This window comes from Lineus longissimus, chromosome 3, assembly GCF_910592395.1.
Source record: "Lineus longissimus chromosome 3, tnLinLong1.2, whole genome shotgun sequence".
Classification (NCBI taxonomy): Eukaryota; Metazoa; Nemertea; class Pilidiophora; order Heteronemertea; family Lineidae; genus Lineus; species Lineus longissimus.
The window spans coordinates 9,485,860-9,508,512 of record NC_088310.1 but is presented as its reverse complement, the minus strand read 5'-3'; the positions used below and the strand labels follow the sequence as shown (position 1 = coordinate 9,508,512).

General features: G+C 42.1%; 1 protein-coding gene across 1 annotated transcript in view; it reads left to right on the top strand.

The window, feature by feature from the left end:
* The window catches only part of LOC135485688 (fermitin family homolog 2-like), a 47,869-nt gene extending 29,699 nt beyond the window's left edge, over positions 1-18,170 (top strand). Inside the window, exons 3-12 of the mRNA XM_064768053.1 lie at positions 1,988-2,214; positions 2,848-3,056; positions 3,947-4,049; positions 8,798-8,905; positions 9,566-9,747; positions 10,386-10,510; positions 11,162-11,268; positions 11,762-11,995; positions 12,752-12,898; positions 13,533-18,170. Coding sequence (XP_064624123.1) covers positions 1,988-2,214; positions 2,848-3,056; positions 3,947-4,049; positions 8,798-8,905; positions 9,566-9,747; positions 10,386-10,510; positions 11,162-11,268; positions 11,762-11,995; positions 12,752-12,898; positions 13,533-13,823 — 1,733 coding nt within the window. The 3' untranslated portion in view covers positions 13,824-18,170. The remainder of the gene's footprint in view (positions 1-1,987; positions 2,215-2,847; positions 3,057-3,946; positions 4,050-8,797; positions 8,906-9,565; positions 9,748-10,385; positions 10,511-11,161; positions 11,269-11,761; positions 11,996-12,751; positions 12,899-13,532) is intronic.
* Positions 18,171-22,653: the final 4,483 nt, after the last annotated feature.

Genomic DNA, 22,653 nt, shown 5'->3' with positions numbered 1-22,653 from the left:
AAATAAATCAATAAAGAATTTTCTGAGTCTATTACGACTCCTCAGATATTTCGGACAAGTTGGTTTCAATTATCGTATGGCCATTTATGGGCGATCATCATTGAACAATACAGAGAACACAGAGAAAATCGTTTCTCGTTAGGATAGTTGGTGGAGAGTGAAATATCTGCCGCTGGGGATTGATTGGTGTTTTATCAGCATGCTAATTATGGCCAGTGACTAATCCAGATAGCCGGCTAATAATGAATTGATGCAAGGGTTAATGATACGCTAACTTTACAGCTTTAAAACGGCCAGGGTGTGAAGCCATCTGGCTTGACCGTGTCAATTTCTTTGTGATGAAATCTCAAATAAAATTGGTCATACACTGCATTATAGAAGAATTTGCTGTGAGTTTTTTTTTTGGAGCTGAGCACTTGTGATGATACCAGAATATGCTCTAATAACGTTTGACTTCGATTGACAATAATCACTTGGAGAATAGGGTGGTGTGCTGAATGACACATCAAAGCACCGCGCATGAAAATGATCTCGAAATTCCGGAAACATATTCAATGAAATGGCACGTCTGCCATTGATATTAACACAATTCTATTCATTTTCACCATTTGTATTTGTAGCGGCAAGATCTGAATAAATTGATAGTTTGTTTTAATCAATACTCCTTCCACCAGTCCCAACTCTCGGCAATAATTGTAACTGTGGGTTGCAACCACATCCGTCTGGTGGACAGGATGTAACGCCCATCACACTTCAAAATTCACAACAGTCCACCCAACGATTTCCTGTATGAACACGTTTTCGAATTTTTTTTCCGCGTGACACTCCACCCATTGCTTTCCAACGACCATTACAATGAACAAGTTATCGTATCGATGATGGTTTCGATGACTTTCAAAACTATGTCTCATCATTTCTAATTGGAAAATGAACAGCCGTCTGTGAAAAATTGACAACAGTCTGCAAAAAGACAAACTCAGATATTCACCCTTCCTGAAAATCAGATATCTTACAGTTCTGAGGCACAGCATCTTCTTATCGAGCGTCCATTCCGGCTGGTAACATTCGGGGCAAGGGCATTCTCAGTGCATGCCCCTCGAATGTGGAACTCACTAGGCCATGACCTGAGGAAAGAAACTGACTCCATCACCTTCCAAAAAAACTTGAAAACTTTCCTCTTCCGCGAGCATTTTGGAGTGTGAGCACTTTTGAACATTGTATTCAGTGGGAAAGGCGTTATACAAAAGATAATTTCATTCATTCATTGGTCATGCTTTGCCCGATTCTAACAGGGTAATTATTTCAGACGCGTTGGAGTGAAATGGACTTTGAAGTTTCGAATGAAATATAATCTTTGTTCAACTGCGGCATTTTCTTTGAGAAAAGCACCAAAATTCCAAATGCTATTTTTTCGTGAAATTGACCTCAGCACCATCATTTGGGTGATGCAACATCTTTTTGTATTCATTTACGTGGTATGACATAAATCTCCAATATTGCAATTGTGGCACGCTCGCAATGGTGGATAATTTCTTTGATCGTCACATCGTTTCTCTTCGTCTTGAAAAACAGTCTCGCAACCCCTCTCAATTTCTGTCGATACGAAGTCAGAATGTGTAGTGCAATATCATTGAGATATTATACCAACTCAGTTGAATGGGCATATCTGAGTGCTTGGTACATGACACATTAATATCCAGAAAGCTGGCAGCTTTTCCTCTGTTGACTTAGTTATTTACCTTCTGGCAATAAACTAGCAAGTTGGAGGAAGCTCTGTATTCTTCATAATTCCCAGGGTTGGCACGGTGCATAACTTGTTTAGTTGGCTAGTTTCAGAGATGACATTATGACCATTTGACTATTCATGAGGATGGCTGGAACCAACTATTAATTATAGGGGAGCATCTTTTTAAGTGATGGGTATTATAACAAATGCTATCGGAAGCAAACAAAAGAATAACCATACTTTCCATGTTGTATCTTTCAGGTGTTCACCATCCAGAGGAGCTGTCAATTTCAAGAAAGCTCGGGAAGGAAGATTTGAAATATAACAACGCCAATCCGCGTGGTTTGGTTCAGAAAAAGCATCGCGATCGCATGTCGGCCAACGGGAACTTGAGCAGTAACAGCAGTAATCATCTGTCCAATACCAGCATGGATGGGTCAGGCAGTCCATTCATCTCCAGGTCACCCATGACCCCTTCAACTCCACAGGTACGTCATGAAATTCGCATCTTGGACGAGTTTTTTTGTGGAAGTGGCCAATCTATGAAATATTGATAACATCTGTCTGAAACTATATCATCTTGACCACCAAGGTTTTTGCTTCGTATCCAGATGTACGCCGGCGACGTTTAAAGGGAGTATAAGACCATGAGGTTCAGGATGCAACTATACAAGTCAAATTAATTTCAGAAAATTTGAATCAGGGAGGAATTTTGTTGCCCCTTCCTGACTTGATCCTCATGGTTCAGAAATTGCCATCCCTCCTCTGAATATGCTCCCCCAGTTTGTGCATAACTGATTGAAGTTGTACAGCAGCTTAGGAATCGAGAACCTAGCTATAAATAATATTAATTAAACTGTCTATCAGTTTAGCAAAGTTAACTTGAGCACAATTAAACCTGGGCCACCACTGTAAAAGGAGACTGTGGTCCAGGAGGTGTCATTCACTCCTTTAGATCAGCAGGTAGAGGTTCTCCCAGTGCATCAGGTAATGCAATATTTCGCTATGCATTAGAAGGCTACTTGGATGAGTCGTGACTTGGAGGACTTGACCCTTGGCCCAGAGTCATCAATTAGTAGTCCCTCCCCTTGGCCCATCATTAACCATATTGTCTTTTTTAGGGCACATTACTGCGAGGGCCCGGAAGTAGTCAGTACAGCCCGAGCACGCCCTGGGCCGCCAACGGTACAATGTCTTCCATGCACAGCCTGTCCTTCGAAGGTGCTCTAGAGTCAACGCTGAGAAACAGTCCCCAGAGGTCAGTGAGGGAGGCGTTCACGATGTTACCCAGGCCGAAAACATTTCAGGAGAAGGCACGCATCAACTGTGGGTAAGTTCTTTATCGTCTGCCTCAGCCGGAGTACCATCAGGCAAGGAGGACCTCATGTGAACATATGACCTGAAAATTACTGATCTGATTCTTCTTCTTCTTCTGCGTACGGAATTTTTGAGATGCACGCTAGTCAGTCCGTCTGTTTTTGGTAACGAAGTCGGCTGTCCTAGAAAGTTCCACTACAGAGCCCCAGAGCTTTGTGGTCGGGGTGGTGTCTTTTGGCCAGTATTCCTCTCTATTCTTCATGAGGGAGCAGGTCTGAAGCCACAGAGCCACAGAGCTTTGTGGTCAGGGTGGTGTCCTTTGGTCAGTATTCCTCTCTATTCTTGATTAGGGAATTGATCTAATGAAATTGGCGGTGAATTCTGAAAAAAATGCTTTCCCAATATTCAGGGTTGCAAATATAAGGGAGATGACAGTACATTTCTTTGCTTTATCTTGACTGACAGTGCTGTCCTCTGGTGTTACGACAGTGAACCAGAATATTGCTTTGTGCTGGCGAATACTTCTGTTGTTTCGGTTATATAACAAGCTTGTTCAGGCTTCACATCTTGATGTCTTCTACTGTTGACACTTTGGGGCGCCACTGTTTCAGCCCCAACTCCCCATTTTCAGACCCCCAGGGGAAAAATCGATCAGAGATAGCTCAATAAGGTTTTTTACAAAAGCTTCCCCAACATCAGAGCTTACTGAATCAACAGAGAAAAGATAACTATACCCCCTAGTTGTGTTTTCTTTTTCTGGTTGAAAGTGACAAAATGTTACCAGAACGACCCCCTTTTCAGCACTCCCCGACCCCCCTCTAAAACTTCCCTCGGTCAGAATCCCTTTACAATTACTGGTTCTGACGCATTGAATGAGTCACTTCATGATTTCTGTTTCTTCAGGTGGCTCGACTCATCGCGGTCTCTTATGGAACAGTTAGTTCGAGAAAACGATGTGGTACTGTTGAAGTTTAAATTTTATGCCTTCTACGACCTCAACACAAAGGTAAGGGGAAAGAAAATTTATTCAAAAAGTTATGAATGTTTTGAAACGCTGCGAGATCACGATATCTAAATGTTTGGCCCTTTGCTAAAGCCTCTTGGCCACCAATGGAGCCATTCTGAATAAGGCCACAAATGGTTTACCCCGGGAAAACTGGGAACTGGGAACATCCATCTTCACAGTGCATTTTTAGCTCAGCTGAAAAGCTGAGCTATTCATATGAGTAAATGGTAGAATGAGTGTCCGTCTGTCTGTCTGTCTGTCTGTCTGTCTGTCTGTCTGTCTGTCTGTCTGTCTGTCTGTCTGTCCGTTAAACAGGCACGTTTCAAAACTATGGCGGATAGGCGATAGATTTTCCCTCTGAGGCGTTGAGACCCTTCAGGACTCCTGAATAGACCAAATGTGGGTCCGGCAGGATGAGCGGTTTGGCCACTAGGTGGCACCGAGCGAAATTTTCCAAAAACTTTTCCAGCAGCTGATTTCTCAGTTGGGGATCATGAATCAAATCTAATTTTATAGAGCAAAGCTTTCTCTTTCATTATCAATAGGCGTAGTTCATGAATTTCTCACCAGGTGGTGTTACTGGCGCAATTTAGTGAGCAACCCCCAAGAAGAGCATTTTAAATTTCGCGCGAGTTATCCCACGTCCAATCACACATGCAGCGAACGTCACGTCTCGAGTCTGCGCAGTTCAGACGTAAGGAGACCATGCTATGGAATAGATCGCGTTCTGTCAATTCAGAGGTAAGTTCTCATTAAATTCACAATTTCATAGGCGATAATATTTGGCTGGTTGTGTTATTGCATGTTGATGACATTAGGGAAGGCTTGGATTGTTTAATTGGATGTGATTAATTTGAAATAGTTCGTCGACGATCGTTGAAAAACGATCTGCGAAATGCAGCTTGGTTGGTCTGAGAAACGATGTCAAAGTCCGGCTTTAAATCATGGATTTCTCAACAAATAACTCTTGTCACATAGCAGAACTAATGTGAATAAACAAGACAATAATAAACATCGTTCTGATATCATCGGGTAAGGTTGCCAATGTACATAAACAGTGTAATTGAGGATCGACGCCAGCGATTTGAAATGTCAACAAACAATAAATGCGATATGATACACACTGACACTTGCACACTGTACATAGCACAATGCTTCAAACGGGGCCGATTCATCACTCTTATCACAATGTATTCCCAATCATATTAATGAACTTCCTTGATCATTCGGCCCTAGCGCCTTATCAGTTGTTGTTGGCCTTGTATTTGATATAAAACTTGGCTAGCTTACCTATTCTATCAAAATTAAAATGTTATCTCCTCATCATGTTTTGCAGGACAGGAATGATCTGCAGCTGCATTTGAACATATTTGGTGACCACATCTCAAAGATGACCAAGAGAGAGGATCGAGCTATGACTTTGCACATCCCATCGACTTCGGTGTTCACCAGTGCAATCATCAGAAGAGCCAGGCAATTCTAGTATTCAAGTATTTCATTCTGTAATACTTACCTCAAAATTTACTAAATAAAGAAAACCGCATGTGGCAGTTGGTTAAAAAAATCAAGTCTATCTGTTTAAAGTTTTTACTTGCTATCATTATTATCAACATTTCAATGGTGGCATTCTGCTAAGGTTTGTTAAGAGTTTCACTTGACTTAAGCAGGGTGTACACTAGTAAAATATTAGCAACATTTTACCAACATTTTACCAACATTTTTACAACAATTTTGCAACAAGCCCTTCAAGGCCCTGTGTTCACTAGCAACAAAATTGCAACAAATTAGCAACATTTTTACAACATGTTGGTAAATTGTTGCAAACTTTTTAGTGGGAACAAAGCGAAATAGGTATTTTGGAGGGAAAATGGATGATTCCAAGGAGAGAAGATGTGTTTTGAGTGCTTCTGCAGCAATTTTAGCTGTCATTGTTGAGAGACGGAAGAGGCGGCGAAATAACCAAAGAGAATATGGACCAGGCCCTGGATCAAAATGAGGGTGGATGATGGGGCATACCACTGCCTGTTAAGGCCGCGTATCCATAGGGTATGCCCTTGTGTAGTGTGGCGTTATGGCGTAACAGCCTTGTGACCTGGCACTATGCCCTGAGTCTCCATTGGATATTCCTTTTTGGTCATGGTAGGCCTTTGTAGTCCTCATTTCGCAGCGGTCAATCGCGTTTATCCGCACGCTGTCATTATTTCAGAAGACAATTTCTTATGAATATTGAAAATGAAAATACAAGTAACTTGTATTTTCACTTGCAACATCAAATTGACATGTACATGTATATAAAACCTGACTTAAGCAACAAATTACAGGTTCGTGCTTGTTATGATAATCATCAGTTTCGGGGTCCCAGAGTAGTTCCCGTTGATGAACCTCTTGAATTAATTTCGCCTCAGACATTGCTTCCGTGTTGTTCACTCGCAAAAGAATGGACATGTTCAATCCCAATATGGGCCTATATTCCCAATCCACAGTGCATATATGCCCGCAATGTGACACGGCATAACCTATGGGAACGATCAATAACACCAACGAAGGTTCATTGTCCGTGTGGCGCGCCAGGCGGTAAAAAGGGAATGTTGTGCAGGGCACGGAACAGCCTATGGATACGCAGCCTAAAGGAGTTGCGGCTGACTGACAAGCCGTCACACAAAAACTTCTAGAAAAGGTTTCATCACCCTACGAAGCAAGACACTCACTTGAGAGTTGCTATACCTGCTTCTTGTTCAAGTCACATGAACTCCGGTAGATCACATGACGCAAATCCTATTTCTGATTGGCTGAAGAGTTTGCAACATTTTTACAACATGCAACAAAGAATTGCATTGCATTTAATTTGCAACAATTTTACAACATGTTGTAAGACGCGTTTTGCTCTGTACACACTACGCAACATTTTTGCAACATTTGTTGCAACTGGAAATGTAAAAATGTTGCTAATATTTTACTAGTGTACACAGGCCTTTAGGCAATAATAGAGTTGGGTAGAGCATTTTGTTAATGTTACCCTTTTAGTTAGGGAAACTGGTGCCTTCTGCATTAGGTGGACCCCACTTACTCATCTGTCAGACCGGCCTCACACGTCGGCATTAGAGTTTAAGGTCCAGTCTGCGAGATTTACCCATTTCTACCCAGCCAAAAGCGGGTGATTGGGCTAGTCTCTCCATGTGATTCAATTCGCATGGATTCTTGTGTCCCGGTGCTGAAAGGATCCCTCCACAAGGGCAGACTACATCCGGTGGCACTGAAGTATGGAAGAAAGACAGAAGACGACCAATTTGCGAAAAGGATCATCATCATCATCATCATGGTAACAGCTGAGGATGAATCATGTTGCTGTGTGTAGAATTGATGGTCCAATATAGGTTAGGTTATCTGTTTGCGCACACATTGCAAGGGTGGAGCTTGCTTGAAGTAGATTGCGCCAGTCTACCGTAATTCACTGTTACACATCCAGAAGCTAATATCCTTAGGCTTTGAGTCCTTAGTTTAGTAGAGTTTGACGAGTAATGTAATATATACGAACAACGCAGCAACAACTCAGCTGAGCGCCAGGCCCTTGGGCCTCTTGTTCTTTTGACCTTTGTCCTCCCTGGTTGATTAAGTGTTACAGTACTTTTCTGTTTTTAGCTCAGCTGACAAGCTGAGCTATTCATATGAGTAAATGGTAGAATGAATGTCCGTCTGTCTGTCTGTCTGTCTGTCCGTTAAACAGGCACGTTTCAAAACTATGGCGGATAGGCGATAGATTTTCCCTATAAGCCATTTAGACCCTTCAGGACTCCTGAATAGACCAAGTGTGGGTCCGGCAGGATTAACAGTTTGGCCACCAGGGGGCAAAAAGCCTAAATCACAAAACAATTTTTTGGCGCTTTATTCAAGCAGATAGAAGCTTGAAATAAAGTTGAAAAGGACCGCATGCATGTAGGTCTTGAAACTACTAAGAGTAGTTTTGATTGATACTACCAGTTGGCGTTACTGAGCCAAAATCTGTGTTGACCTAGTTTAAGCTTGATTTGAATTTCCCGCTCTTGTATGACTCTGAAGGTTGTGGGTTCCAATCCCACTTCGGGTCAATTTTTTTTTTTTTTTAATTTTTACTTTTTTCACTTGTAAATACATTTTCTTTACTTTTTTGAATAATTTGGTGGGCGGCCATCTTGGTTTTTTTTTTCTATTTTAAAGCCTTTGCTGTATCCAGAGTGACATGAATTTTATGGTTGGTGTACAATAAGTCTCCTTTACATGATATCACATGGGCTTTCTATTTGACCTACTTTTCAAGGTCAGCCTGGCTCAGGCACTTAGATTTGACTAATAAGTGGCATATATGTCACCATTTAAAAGTCTTTTTACTTTGGTATGTTTGCCTGATATATTGACAAAACTGAGGTTGAAAGAGATCTATCGGGTACTTTCCATGTTCATATATTTCAGCTGAGCGCCAGGCCCTTGGGCCTCTTGTTTCAGAGGAAAACTTCTCTATTTTGTTTCTTTGGGTTTTTTTTCGAGCAGCCAGTCTGATATTGTTGATAAGATTTTATTGTCAAATTAATAAGCTGATAGTCCTTGGTGATAAGATTTGATTGTCAAATTAATAAGCTCCAATAAGTTTTGTTAGAATAGTGATAATTTTCACGTACAGCTGTTAGTTGCAAGGTTGCTGTATAATGAATAAAGTGTTCCACCTGGTCAAACAAGCTTCATCAATCAAAAAGTTAATTCATTTCTAATTTCAGTATGGCCTTGTAAGAATTAATCAGATTTATGAGCAAGCCAAGTGGTCTATGATATCAGAAGAATTGGACTGTACCACAGAGGAAATGATCGTATTTGCTGCTTTACAGGTAAGATTCCATAACTGCTTGTAATTTGCTTCAAGGTAAAACATCATATGCGACCTAAAATCAGTTTCACAGGAAAATTTTCCTCGGATATATTGTGATTTCACTCGGAAACGAAGTGTATGTGAGGAGCCTTATACGCTAGTGGTCAACGCTGCTGGCTATATACCACACAATAGGGCCGGGGTTCAATCCCAGGGAGGACCTGTGATTGTGTTTCTGGATAAACTAGTGTGGCTTTTAAGGAACTAAAATTCCTTGCTCTTTCCAACAATGGAAGGCTCAATATGAGATAAATTAATGAGGGTCTGTCGGATGAGACTAAAAGCTGTGGTCCCTTGTACCATCTACCTGAGTGTCTAGGACAAGTAAAAGGTCGCACATAGCTGGACAGTACCCCAAAGTGGACACCATATCTCTGGCAAAAATCCAGTAGGGTTACGAGGCCGGGTTGTGAAGCCGGTAATTATGATTCAGAGTCTGAAGAAACAAGAAATACTCACTTCGCCAAAAATCTTACCACTCATCACAAAGAATGAGCTGTTGGAATCGAATTTGAATGTGTCTTATACCATTTTTCGATATAACATAAAGTGAAAGGTGTTTTCACCTTAATAATAATCAAGACATCAAAATTGACCCCTTAAAAATCTCCCTCTTCAGTTACAAATCCAATTGCAAGCAGACGTACCGCAGGCAGACGTGCCAGACGGCATGAAGAATGAAGACGACGACGTGGCGTCTGCTTTAAAAGACTTGGAGCTCCACCTGGAGGGAAGTAGTTCATCGCCGACGGCCGACATCACACACATCCCAGAATTATCAGATTATCTCGATTTTATAAAGTAAGCGAGACAATTTTGAACTGTTGCCTTTTAGGCGGTGAGAACCAGAGTCTACTGAGTGACAATTTGATCAAAAATGAGTTGAGTGCATGTAGCAACCTTCGGCACTGACGACTATTCTCTGACAGAGGTTTATTGATGTAGCTTCATCCGTTTACTCATAGATGGCAGCACTCCAATTTCCTTTTCCATGAAAACCAGAAGTTGAGGACCAAGAACCGGCCCATTTTTCTCAAAATTTAAACGTCGCTTGGTAGACTGTGGTTCCGTCCGCCCCAGTTGTTCATGTCCATGTGAAGAAGTTCTACCCTGCTGTAGTTAAGAACACCCGAATATTTCTTTGTCTTGCTTCAAGTGTAATCTTTAAAATCTTCCCGGGGAGGGGGGAGGGATAATTTGTGAGATTGATGTAGAATTCGAAAAGTACCAGTTTGAAGTAGGGAATGCCCATTAGGAAGGCGTTTCTGTCCTGCTGGCTCTTACCTAAAGTCTCCCGTTTTAAAAAATCAGCTTTTGTCTTTGGAGCATTTTAATGGCTGTGGTGTGTTTTCTTTTAAAATGTACTCAAATTTTTGGAGTATTTTAACGGCTGTTTATACATGTTTTTGTTTTAATGGATGTTATGTGTTTTCTTCCAGGCCAAAGAAACTAACTCTTAAAAGCACCAAGCGATATTACTTCACGTTCAGAAACACAACACTCTCATTATATCGTTCACCAGCCGATAAAAATGGATCGCCGCTGATGTACTATAATATGAATGGTAGGTAGTAGTAATAATGATAATGATTATAATTATAATTATTATAAATATAATTTAAATTCTAAATATAATTTAATATAAATATAATTAATTATGATTATAATATAATTATAATTATAATTATAATAATGTCACGGATTTATATAGCGCTCCCCAGTACTGGAACTGTTAAAGCTCTGTGGGATATCATATTATCACCCCGATCTCCACAGAAATCAATTTGGGGTTTCAAGGAGCAACCAGAAGGCGCTCACTTGAACTTGACCAGTCGGGGAACCAAGCAGTAACTCGGCCGGGAGTCGAACCCACAACCTCCTGATCATGAGGCCAACTCTCTTCCACTGCACCACCGCTGCCCCATATGTATGAATAACTCGGGAGTACAGCACTGAGCAGTCAATGGCCAGGAAGTGGTGAAAAATAGCATATGGATATTATATTTTGCAGTTGGAAATATACTTGTCGAGTTTTCTTCTGCTGATTGTTGTCACCGGAATTCCTACTTGTAGCTGGCATGGTGATATACTGTGCAAACACTAAATAGCCAGTTGCAGGGCACCTGGGCAAAAGGCTTATAATGGACCTGTGTAAAACAGACACGCCCAGACTATTTTCCGTTGTTCTTATCTAATGTAAATGTCGTCGTTTCAGGCTGTGAAGTCCATCACGAAGTGAACATTGCCGTCGGGAAATATGCAATAAAATTATCGGTGCCAGTTGAGGATGGCATGACGGAGATACAACTCAGATGCGACAATGTAAGTCTTGGCTTTTCTGGCTGATGATGAAGCAAGCAGGAACAAACTCGGGGTCGGGGTGGTGGGGGGGGGGAGAGTGACTCCTTTCACTACAAGTCTTGTTATTTTCACCTCGGATTCCAGTCCTCATGGAATTTTTCGATTCAAATAAAAAGTTATTTTCTCTATATTAAGGAGAGTACTTGTCAGCCCAAAGGGTGTCCTTGATAGAGAGGTTGTGCAGTATTATAATAGCAAAATTGGAATTAAAGTATAATTTTATCAATTTCATGTTTGCAGGAAGACCAGTATGCCAAGTGGATGACAGTGTTGCTTGTTATCTACACTTCAGATTCTGGTCCTCATGGAATTTTTCGATTCAAATAAGAAATTGTTTTCTCTATATTAAAGAGAGTACTTGTCAGGCCAAGGGTGTCCTTGATAGAGAGGTTGTACAGTACTATAATGGCAAAATTGGAATTGAAGTATAATTTTATCAATTTCATGTTTGCAGGAAGACCAGTACGCCAAGTGGATGGCGGCGTGTCGACTGGCTTCATCGGGCAAGACAATGGCTGATAGTTCATACGAGACGGAGGTGCAGTCGTTACAGAACTTCCTAAAGCTGCAACACCCTGCCAAGAACGGCAATCACACAAGTGCACCTGCCGTTCGTTCTGACCAAATCCAGTTCAACCCGGAGGAGTTAGTGGCGCCGAGATTCTTGAAGAAGTTTAAGTCAAAGCAGGTAAATTAGGGACTGTCACAGAGTTACTTTATGCCACAAGAGACTGAACAAAATTGGGAAATTTGAAATCCTAAGATCCCTGGTATAAGACACAAAGTCATAAGCAGTTAAAAATGTCTACTAGATAACTTACGACACCTCTTATTGCGCTGTTAAAAATGTCTTCTAGAACTTCTGACTTGTCTTGTTGAGCAGTTAGATATGTCTACCAGAACTTGTGACTGTCTTATTGAGCAGTTAGATAGGTCTACCAGAACTTCTGACTTGTCTTGTTGGGCAATTAGAAATGTCTACTAGAACTTCTGACTTTTCTTGTTGAGCAGTTCAAAATGTCTACCAGAACTTCTGACTTGTCTTATTGAGCAGTTAGAAATGTCTACTAGAACTTCTGACTTGTCTTATTGAGCAGTTAGATATGTCTACTAGAACTTCTGACTTTTCTTGTTGAGCAGTTCAAAATGTCTACCAGAACTTATGACTTGTCTTATTGAGCAGTTAGAAATGTCTACTAGAACTTATGACTTGTCTTATTGAGCAGTTAGAGATGTCTACTAGAACTTATGACTTGTCTTATTGAGCAGTTAGAAATGTCTACTAGAACTTCTGACTTGTCTTGTTGAGCAGTTCAAAATGTCTACTAGAACTTCTGACTTGTCTTATTGAGCAGTTCAAAATGTCTACCAGAACTTCTGACCTTTCTTATTGAGCAGTTAGAAATGTCTACTAGAACTTATGATTTGTCTCATTTACTTGCAGTTACAGAAGCGAATCCTCGAAGCGCACGCCAATTTCCAGGACCTGTCTCTATTGGAAGCCAAGATGCAATTCATCAGGACGTGGCAGGAACTACCCGAGTTTGGTATAACGTACTTTATCGTCAAGTTCAAGGGAGAGAAAAAAGAGGTTAGTTACGAAATCCTGTTGCAATATGCTGGTTCTTCAACAATTACAAACGACGAAGGCCAACGTATTTTAACGAGGGTAGTTTACAAAGACACACTTATCGGAAGTTAATGAGGATGCCGTGTTGATTAGAATGAAGATTTGAATCGAGTGTAGAAAAAATTCTGTCATATTACTTCTTCCATCAAAGACTACCTTGACTCCTCTTCCTCACTGAAAAAAAAGATTTACGACAGGTTGATTTACGCCTCTTGAGTTTCACACCGGAATTGCCCATCATAGACCTAGAGTTCTCCACACGTTTGAAAAAAAGGGGCGTCCCTTAAAGGCCTATGCTATTCGTTAAAAAATTTGTATTGGTAATTGAATTTAAAAATGTCCAATTGCGGAAATACGTACTAAATATAAATTTCAACATTGCCGTTGTGTAGACTGATATACAATTGCTATGAATACCAAGTTTAAACAAATTTGTAGTCACAATAACTGCACTACGGCATTGTGTATTGGTGGATTCTATTTAACTGGACCACGAGTAATTACGAATGGCATACCCCTTTAAGAATAGCTCCCCCCCTTAAAAAATGCTTTATGCTATTTCAAAACTGACGAGATTGCATATTCCACTTTTCAGGAATTGCTTGGCGTTGCGTTCAACAGGTTGATCCGTTGCGACATGAATACTGGCGAGGCGTTGAAAACATGGCGGTACTCTGCCATGAAGTCGTGGGACGTGAACTGGGACATCAAGATGTTTATGATTCAACACGAGGAGGCTAATATCTCGTTTAGTTGCCTTACGGCGGACTGCAAAGTTGTGCATGAATTCATCGGCGGATATATCTTTAACAGTTTGCGGAAGTCCGACCGAAGTCAGACGCTTGATGAGGAAATGTTCCACAAGTTAACAGGTGGATGGGATTAAGTCTCCTGGCTACGATGCCTCATTGACAGTATTTAATTGAATTTCAAATGGTGGATAGTTGAGAACGTGATAATGACCTTGAGGGTTCAAGGCCGTATGGACGTGACCTTGAAAATGTCAGATAAGGCTTGTTGGGACTTGGACAGTCCTTGGTTGAATGTGGTCGCAGTTTAAGAAAGATGTGAAAAGGTCTGCGATTTTTAAGACGGTGGATATTTTATTGTACAGAAATGAACTATTTTGAGAAGTATGTTGCACTTTGCTGTGCCAGTTAATTAAGCTCTTTGCCAATAGACTGGGCGTCCCAGAAAAGTGAAGTGTAAATAAGTTTGTTTTTCTGTGACACTGGGGTATATTCAAAGGAGTGGTACAGCCCAAAGCCTAAGGACCTAAGGAATGGAGAGGGGTGCACAGGGGATGTATACTAAATTCTGTGACCTCACTGTGTTAAGGCTGTTCGTTGGAGATGGAAAATGATCTTAAAATGTATTCCCAAGTATATCTGGATTTGGTATTATCCTGGATTAATTGATGGTGTACTGCCAACATAAAAAAACACTGTTGATGTTTTTTTTTGGGGGGGGGGGAAGAATAGTGGAAAATACTTCCAACTTAAAGTAGTTGATGAACAGCATTAGTCATGAATTGAGGTCTACATGTAGTTGAAATAATGGTGTGACACTTATAATGCTTCCCTTCAGGTGCTTTAATATATCATTTCATACCAGTATTATCATTGAGATTTGTATAGAATCTTCCTGTATAACCTATAAGGATAGGAATTTTTTCAGCCCTCTTTCAGTGTCCCTAAAATGTTCAAGAACTGAGTTCTTAATGTATGTTAGGAAGAAATGATTTGAATAAAGTTAGAATTTCTCTCAAATATTAAGGGCCAGCGCTTGAAAGCAGGCATGAGAAGGGTTTACTGGTACTTGCTATCCATTTAAGGGACGCTCATGTAATATTTGCATCCGGTCACCCCTTGTTTACAGTCATCAAGAATATTGTTAGTTTGTATTTGATGCAGTCTTCTTCTTATTGAAGTTGGCAGGTTTTGTCCACTTTTGCGACAACACAGATGAAGTCATTTTACTATTGGAGGGGAAGAAACTTAAAACAAGGTTGGGTGGCTTGTGATAAATTTGAATTTTCACCTAAGCATGTTATTTAAGTTTTCACTGTCTGAGCAATCTCTAAAATGAAATATCCAACAGTGAGGTACTAGTTTCTATTCTATAAGGGTTTACAGTGAAAATTTGCCGTCATATTAAAACCTAGCGGTCTTTGGTTGCAACATAAAAGACTGCTCGATCAAAATAAGCTTAACATACATTGTATTTTCCCTGTCAATCATCAATATCCTGTCGCCAAGGCATTTTAGAATGCCTTGCACAATAGAATTCTATTGTGTATCCATTGTGTGAGGGAAAATAATTCTGGGCCACCCTGTAGAGGCCCTGCTGTTCATGGTGACTGCAAGGTTTTTATAATCATTGACAGAGTGTAGATATTGTATATAAGATCTTACCTGTTGATGTAAATACTTTAGTTCTTTGGTCAGAACACGGACTGGAAATAAAAAAGTCCTCAAACGTTTCTTCAGGTAAACTGTTCCTTTTTAGAATGTTTCAACTTGCCAATACCAGTTGAGACCAAAATTTGATTTTCTGAGGAATTTTTGATGTTATGTGGAGCGTACTGGGGCATTCAGGTTGGGGCAAAGTACATGCACGTCGTCATAATCTCGTTTTCTTGGCATTTGGATGACAAATTGGGATGTAAGGTCGGGTTTATACGGGGTTCATGTTTTACCATGTAACGTGTCGCTGTTCCCTTGTCACTCGTGAGATGAAGAATGAACAAATCCTTTTCAGAGAGGGGTGCATAAGATTCAGGGAGTCGCTTTTCAACCTCAGGTCATGTCATGTTTTCAAGCCTCAGTCAGTTGAAAAACATGCTTAGACAAGCCTGTTACTTGAGCTGCATTCATATCGGAGTCATGTTGTCACATGTCACTCTGATATGAATGCAGCTCAAGTAACAGGCATGAAAAAATCATAGCTGGCTAAGTGACCAGTGAAGAGTGACATGTGACAACATGACTCTGATATGAATGCAGCTCAATTAACAGGCATAAAAAAATCACAGCTGGCTAGTGACCAGTGAAGAGTGACATGTGACAACATGACTCCGATATGAATGCAGCTCAAGTAACAGGCATGAAAAAATCATAGCTGACTAAGTGATCAGTGAAGAGTGACATGTGACAACATGACTCCGATATGAATGCAGCTCAATTATTATAACAAGCATGAAAAAATCATAGCTAGCTAAAGTTGTGATGCTGATGTCTACTGATCTGTGGTTCCTAGTATGTCATCATTTGTCTCGCAAACATGTAAGAGTCTAAAAGGAAGTCCCAGTATCTTTTGGTACAAGCTAGTCATCATTGTGAAAACATCTGGGATTCTTAGTGCTTAACGTCTGGGTTTCTTAGTGCTAAACATCTGGGTTTATTAGTGCTAAACATCCGGGTTTCTTAGTGCTTAACATCTGGGATTCTTAGTGGGTTTCTTTAGTGCTAGTTTCCTAATTGACACACACAAGGGGTGATATGAATTCATTAGTAAATGCTTTGCTTGTCATCATTGTGAAAACATCTGGGATTCAAAGTGATAAACATTTAGGATTCTTAGTGCTAGCTCCCTAATTGTCACACTCAAGGGGTGAGCGATATGAGTACATTAGTAAATGCTTATGCTTAAAACATCCCTTACACTAGGACTTTCTGTCCAAAATGGAAACAAAAGCATTTACTTCCTCTTATTCATATCGCCCATTGTCTGATTTGTTTGTGAAAGGACAAAGGACTGGGTACGGAGGACGCTTGGTGTCCCTGCTAATTTCATTTGCCATTATTCCTTGCCTTCAGCAACCAGTAGGCCATTATCTCATCTTTTATGTCACAATACTTTACCGGGTATCTGACATCTTTATGGTGTCCAAAAATTGCTATTTGTAGAATCTGTAATATTGACATTGACTGTAGTATACATTATATCCCCAGCGAAATCAGGGGTTAATCTTCGCTTCTCTGGCCCTGCACACAAATCCCTGAGACATTTCTCCTCATTGGGTGATATGAATAAAGACTAGCAAATGCTTTTATCTAAATCTCCATGTACATTTACACTAGGCCTTCCTGTACAAAACCGGAGTAAAAGCATTTGCTAGTCTTAATTCATATCACCCATTGGCTGAAGTACAGGTGTATATCACCTTCAAGTCAAAATCTGACAACCTTGGTTCCAGTATTAATTCTAATGATTTTGTGAATGGAAATTGCATCCAGAAATCCTAGGACCAAGGTTAGTTTCTGAGTCTGAGTACTGAGAAAGCAGTACTTTCTATTATGATAAGTTTGGAGATTGTTGCTACAACTTTTGATAAAATCCTAGAATCAGATGCCAGCTACTCTCTGATTGGCTGCTGTTCATTTTGCACCTCGTACTTCAGCCAATGAGGGAGAAGGGGTGATATGAATAAACACGAGCAAATTCTTTCACTTGGAATTTTAGATTTAAGCTTTTGCTGGTCTTAATTCATATCACCCATACAGATTTGTGTACATGGCTAGAGAAGTGAACATTAACCCCTTATTTTCTCTGGTTGCCCAGCATGGGAGATCGGACAGCCTGTTAGAGAGCAACCACTTCACTGTAGCTCGGACAGAATTACCTTTGGTAGTTTGCTTTATTAGCTGTACGACTTTGAAAGGTTTATTGCATTTTCACTCGTTTTGGATACACTATTCATATACCCGATCTATGTGTTATTGTATATACTATCTGTATCGATTTATTTTAAATATTTCAAATTCGAATGTGCAATGAAGGGTATGTCTCTATAACACAGAACCACTCTCTAGTATTTGGTTGTGCAAGTCTTAAATACATGTACACTAGTTTGAATATACAATGTACTGCAAATGTGGTGGGTTTTTTTATGACACACCCAGTAGTATCACATACAAGTTGACTCTACCTCAAAGTGCAGTTGGTTTATATAGGTGTTTAAAAAAATACTGGTTATTGTTTACCTTACAGAAAAAACATGAAAAATTGGTCTGCTGTGGTAGTCACCACTTGTGATGGTTCCAATCAGTGTGCATTCGTGTTTGAAGAAAAGAGATATATGAAATTATAAAGATTTTATATAATGCGGGCAAATAGTATGCCTAGTTGTTGATCTTGGGTGGGTAGGATGGATTCAAATAGTCTTGCATGGCTTGATTAGTGGAAGTTTGTTAAAATTATGAAATATTGAAATAAAAGCAAATCATTTTAATTGCTGTTCTTTTCATTTCCATCACATGAGACAGATGTGAGATTCTCAACCAAGCCAAAAGGAGACAGCGCCTATAATGTCTTTTAAATATGGTGAGAGGGATGACATATTCACATACAGACGGAATTGGGATTGGTACCTCCCTCGTCTTGCCAACACTGGGAGATATATGAGACGCTTACAACCTAACCAAATTGGGCCTGGCACATCCACCGTCATTCGAACATGGTGAGAGATGAGACATTCACAACCAGGCGGAATTAGGCCTGGCACATCCAACGTCATTCCAACATGGTGAGAAAGATGAGAAACTCACAACTGGGCTGAATTCGCCCTGGCACCTTCATCGTCTTGCCAACACTGAGTGAGATAAGACAGTTACAACCAGACCGAATTAGGTCTGGCACATTCACCACCTTGCCAACACACAGTGAGAGAGATGAGACATTCACAACCAGGCCGAATAAGGTCTGGCACCTCCACCGTCTTGCCACCACTGGGAGAGAGATGAGATGGTCACAACCAGGCCGAATTAGGCCTGGCACATCCAACGTCATTCCAGCATGGTGAGAGAGATGAGACACTCACAACCAGGCGGAATTAGGCCTGGCGCCTCCACCATCTTGCCAACACTGGTAGTGAGATAAGACAGTTACAACCAGACAAAATTAGGTCTGGTACACCCACCACCTTGTCAACACGATGAGAGAGATGAGACATTCACAACCAAACCGAATAAGGCCTGGCACTTACACTGTCCTGCCAACCAGTTTTAGAGAGATGAGACATTCAGGGTGAGACCAAATTAGAACTGGCACCCCCAGTGTGACACTGTGAGGGGGATGAGACAGTTACCTCCACCCTGAAATGGGCCCTGCACTTCCACTGTCTCGCTAGCACGGTGAGAATGATGCCAATAATATTCAGACAAAAGTGGGTCTGGCCTCACTGCCATACCGGCTAAGCCGTCTTGCGAAGCCCCTGTAACAAATCAGATAGTCACAACCAGACAACATTGGGCCAGGTTCCAACATCGTCTGGTCAACAGAGTGAAAGAGATGAGACTGTCACAGCCAGACCGCAGTTGGCCTGACCTTCCACCCACTTGCCAACACGGTGAGAGAGACACATAAATTGTCTCGCCAACAGGGTGACAGAGATGAGACACACACAACCAGACTGAATAGGGATTGGCACCTCCACCGTCTTGCCAACACGGTGAGAGAGACACTTAAACTGTCTCGCCAACAGGATGACAGAGATGAGACGCTCACAACCAGACCGAATAGGGATCGGCACCTCCATCATCTTGCAAACACGGTGAGAGAGACTCTTAAACTGTCTCGCCAACACGGTGACGGAGATGAGACGCTCACAACCAGACCGAATAGGGATTGGCACCTCCACCATCTTGTCAACACAGTGAGAGAGACACTTAAACTGTCTCGCCAACAGGGTGACAGAGATGAGACACTCACAACCAGACTGAATAGGGATTGGCACCTCCACCATCTTGCCAACACAGTGAGAGAGACACTTAAACTGTCTCGCCAACAGGGAGACAGAGATGAGACACTCACAACCATACCGAATAGGGATTGGCACCTCCACCATCTTGTCAACACGGTGAGTGAGACACTTAAACTGTCTCGCCAACAGGGTGACAGAGATTAGACGCTCACAACCAGACCGAATAGAGATTGGCGCCTCCACCGTCTTGCCAACACGGTGAGAGAGACACTTAAACTGTCTCACCAACAAGGTGACAGAGATGAGACACACACAACCAGACTAAATAGAGATTGGCACCTCCACCATCTTGCCAACACGGTGGTTGTGACAGTCTCATCTCTCTCCGCGTGGACGCCCAAGACTTAATTCACACGTGTTTTGGCTGTCTTATCTCTCTTACCCTGTTGACAAGACGGTGGGGGTTCGAGGCTCAATTCGGCCAATTCGTGATTGTCTCATCTCTCTCAGTGTTAGCAAGTCGGTGGCGCTGTCAGGCTAAATTCGGGTCTGGTTGTGACTGTCTTCTGTCTTTCACTGTATTAAATCATGGTACACAGTGGTACACAGCCCGATTTGAACTAGTTTTGTCTGTCCTATCTCTCTCTATCCGCTGTTAAGATGCGAGGGGTGTCAGTGCAATACAGCGGAGGTGCCAGACCCAATTCTGCCAAGTTGTGACTGTCTCATCGGCAAGCGGTAGAAGGCCTGCCGGCCCCAACTAGGTCAGGTTGTGAATGTATCATATCTCTCACCTTATTGGCAAGTAGTTGGCGCTGCAAAGCCCAATTAGTCATGATTGTGAAGGTCTTGTCTATCTTAGCGTGTAAGCAAAAAGGTTGACTGTGCTAGGCCCAATTTATACCAGTTGTGCCTGTCTCACCTCCCTCACCCAGTGGACAAGACACAACCCAATTTGGTCTGGTTGTGACGGTCTCGTCTTTCTCAGAGTGTTAGCATAATAGTGGAGGCCCCGGACTTGTTTTGTCTGTCTCTTCTCTCTCCCTCAGCTGTAAAGATACTCGGGGAGCCAGGCCTATTTCTTCTTAGTTCTGAACATGTCATATCTCTCATCGTGTTGACAAGACGGTAGTTGTCCCAGACCCAATTCAGTCTGGTTGTGTTTGTCACATCTCTCACTCGTAAGTCAGCGCAGTTATCGGTGTAACAGTAACAAATGCCCACCTGGAAAAAGTGTCCGGCCCTATTGTATTCTGCAATATGGTTCTATAGAGACCCTGACCGTCAATAGCTCAGAGATTGAAGCGCATAATAGAATCCTTTGTTTCCAGAGCATTCTATCCTAGGACATTTTAAACTTCTACACCGGCCCAAATTCAGTCTGGTTGTGACCATTTGATCTCTTACACCGTCTTTGCAAGCCTGCTTACACATAAAGGCGGAGGTGCCAGACCCAATTCGGTCTGGTTGTGACTGTCTCATCACGCTCTCACCGTGTTGGGATAGACTCCTCTGCTGGAGCGGAGGGTCAAGGTTCTCTGAACTATGTTGGGGGAGACGGCGGAGGTACCAGGCCCGATTCGGCCTGTTTTGACTGTCTCATCTCTTAAGACTTGTTGGCAAGAGCCAAGCCCAACTCGGTCTGGTTGTGAATGTCTCAACTCTATCACGGCGTCGGCAAGATGTTGGAGGTGCAAGGATCAATAAGGCATGGTTGCAGTCACAACCGGACCGAATTTGGTCTGGCATCTCCGCCGTTTTATGTGGGCCAGCTTGCCAAGACGGTGTAAGGGATCAAATGGTCACAAACAGACTGAATTGGGCTTGGCATTTACGTTGTCTTGCCAGCGAGTGAGGGTGAGAAATTCATAACCAGGTACCGCCACCAACGAGAGTTGAAAAAATCGTGTCAACAAGTTGAGGGAGGTTATTGCCAACACGCTGAGAGAGATGAGACAGTTACTACCAGACCAAATCATGTTTGAAACCTCTACCATCTTGTCAACTGGGTGAAAGAGGGGCGAGGCATTTACGTTGTCTTGCCAGCGAGTGAGGGTGAGAAATTCATAACCAGGTACCGCCACCAACGAGAGTTGAAAAAATCGTGTCAACAAGTTGAGGGAGGTTATTGCCAACACGCTGAGAGAGATGAGACAGTTACTACCAGACCAAATCATGTTTGAAACCTCTACCATCTTGTCAACTGGGTGAAAGAGGGGCGATAGGCACAACTGGTCTGAATTGGGCCTAGCACCTCCACCGTTTGCACGAGATGGGATCTGCACAATGAGATGGGATCCTTCAAGTGCAATGTGAGATTGGATCCCTTCAAGTACACTGTGACAAGTTGGTCTGGTTGTGATTGTCTCGAGCTAATATCTCTCATTCGTTGTCAAGACAGCGTAAGTACCAGCCTTAATTCAGTCTGGTTGTGACCATCTGATCTCTTACACCGTCTTGGCAAGATGGCCCACACAATACGGCGGAGATGCCAGATCCAATTCGGTCTGGTTGTGACTGTCTCATCACTCACAATGTTAGGAAGGCAGTGGAGGTGCACCTCACCAGTACTGGTTTTGGCTGTCACATCTCTCTTATCGTTTTGGCAAGACAGTGGAGGTGCTGCCAGGCTGGTTGTGAATGTCTCATCTCTGTCACCGTGTTGGCAAGACGTCTTACACCATCTTGGCAAGATTGCCCACACAATACGGCGGAGGTGCCAGATCCAATTCGGTCTGGTTGTGACTGTCTCATCACTCACAATGTTAGGAAGGCAGTGGAGGTGCCCGACCTCACCAGTACTGGTTTTGGCTGTCACATCTCTCTTATCGTTTTGGCGAGACAGTGGAGGTGCTGCCAGGCTGGTTGTGAATGTCTCATCTCTGTCACCGTGTTGGCAAGACGTTGGAGGTGCAAAGCCCAATAGTTGTGAAGGTCTTAGCTATCTGTGTATGTTGGGAAACGGTTGGGGTGCCAGTTGTGCATGTCCCACCTCTTTCACCCAGTCGACAAG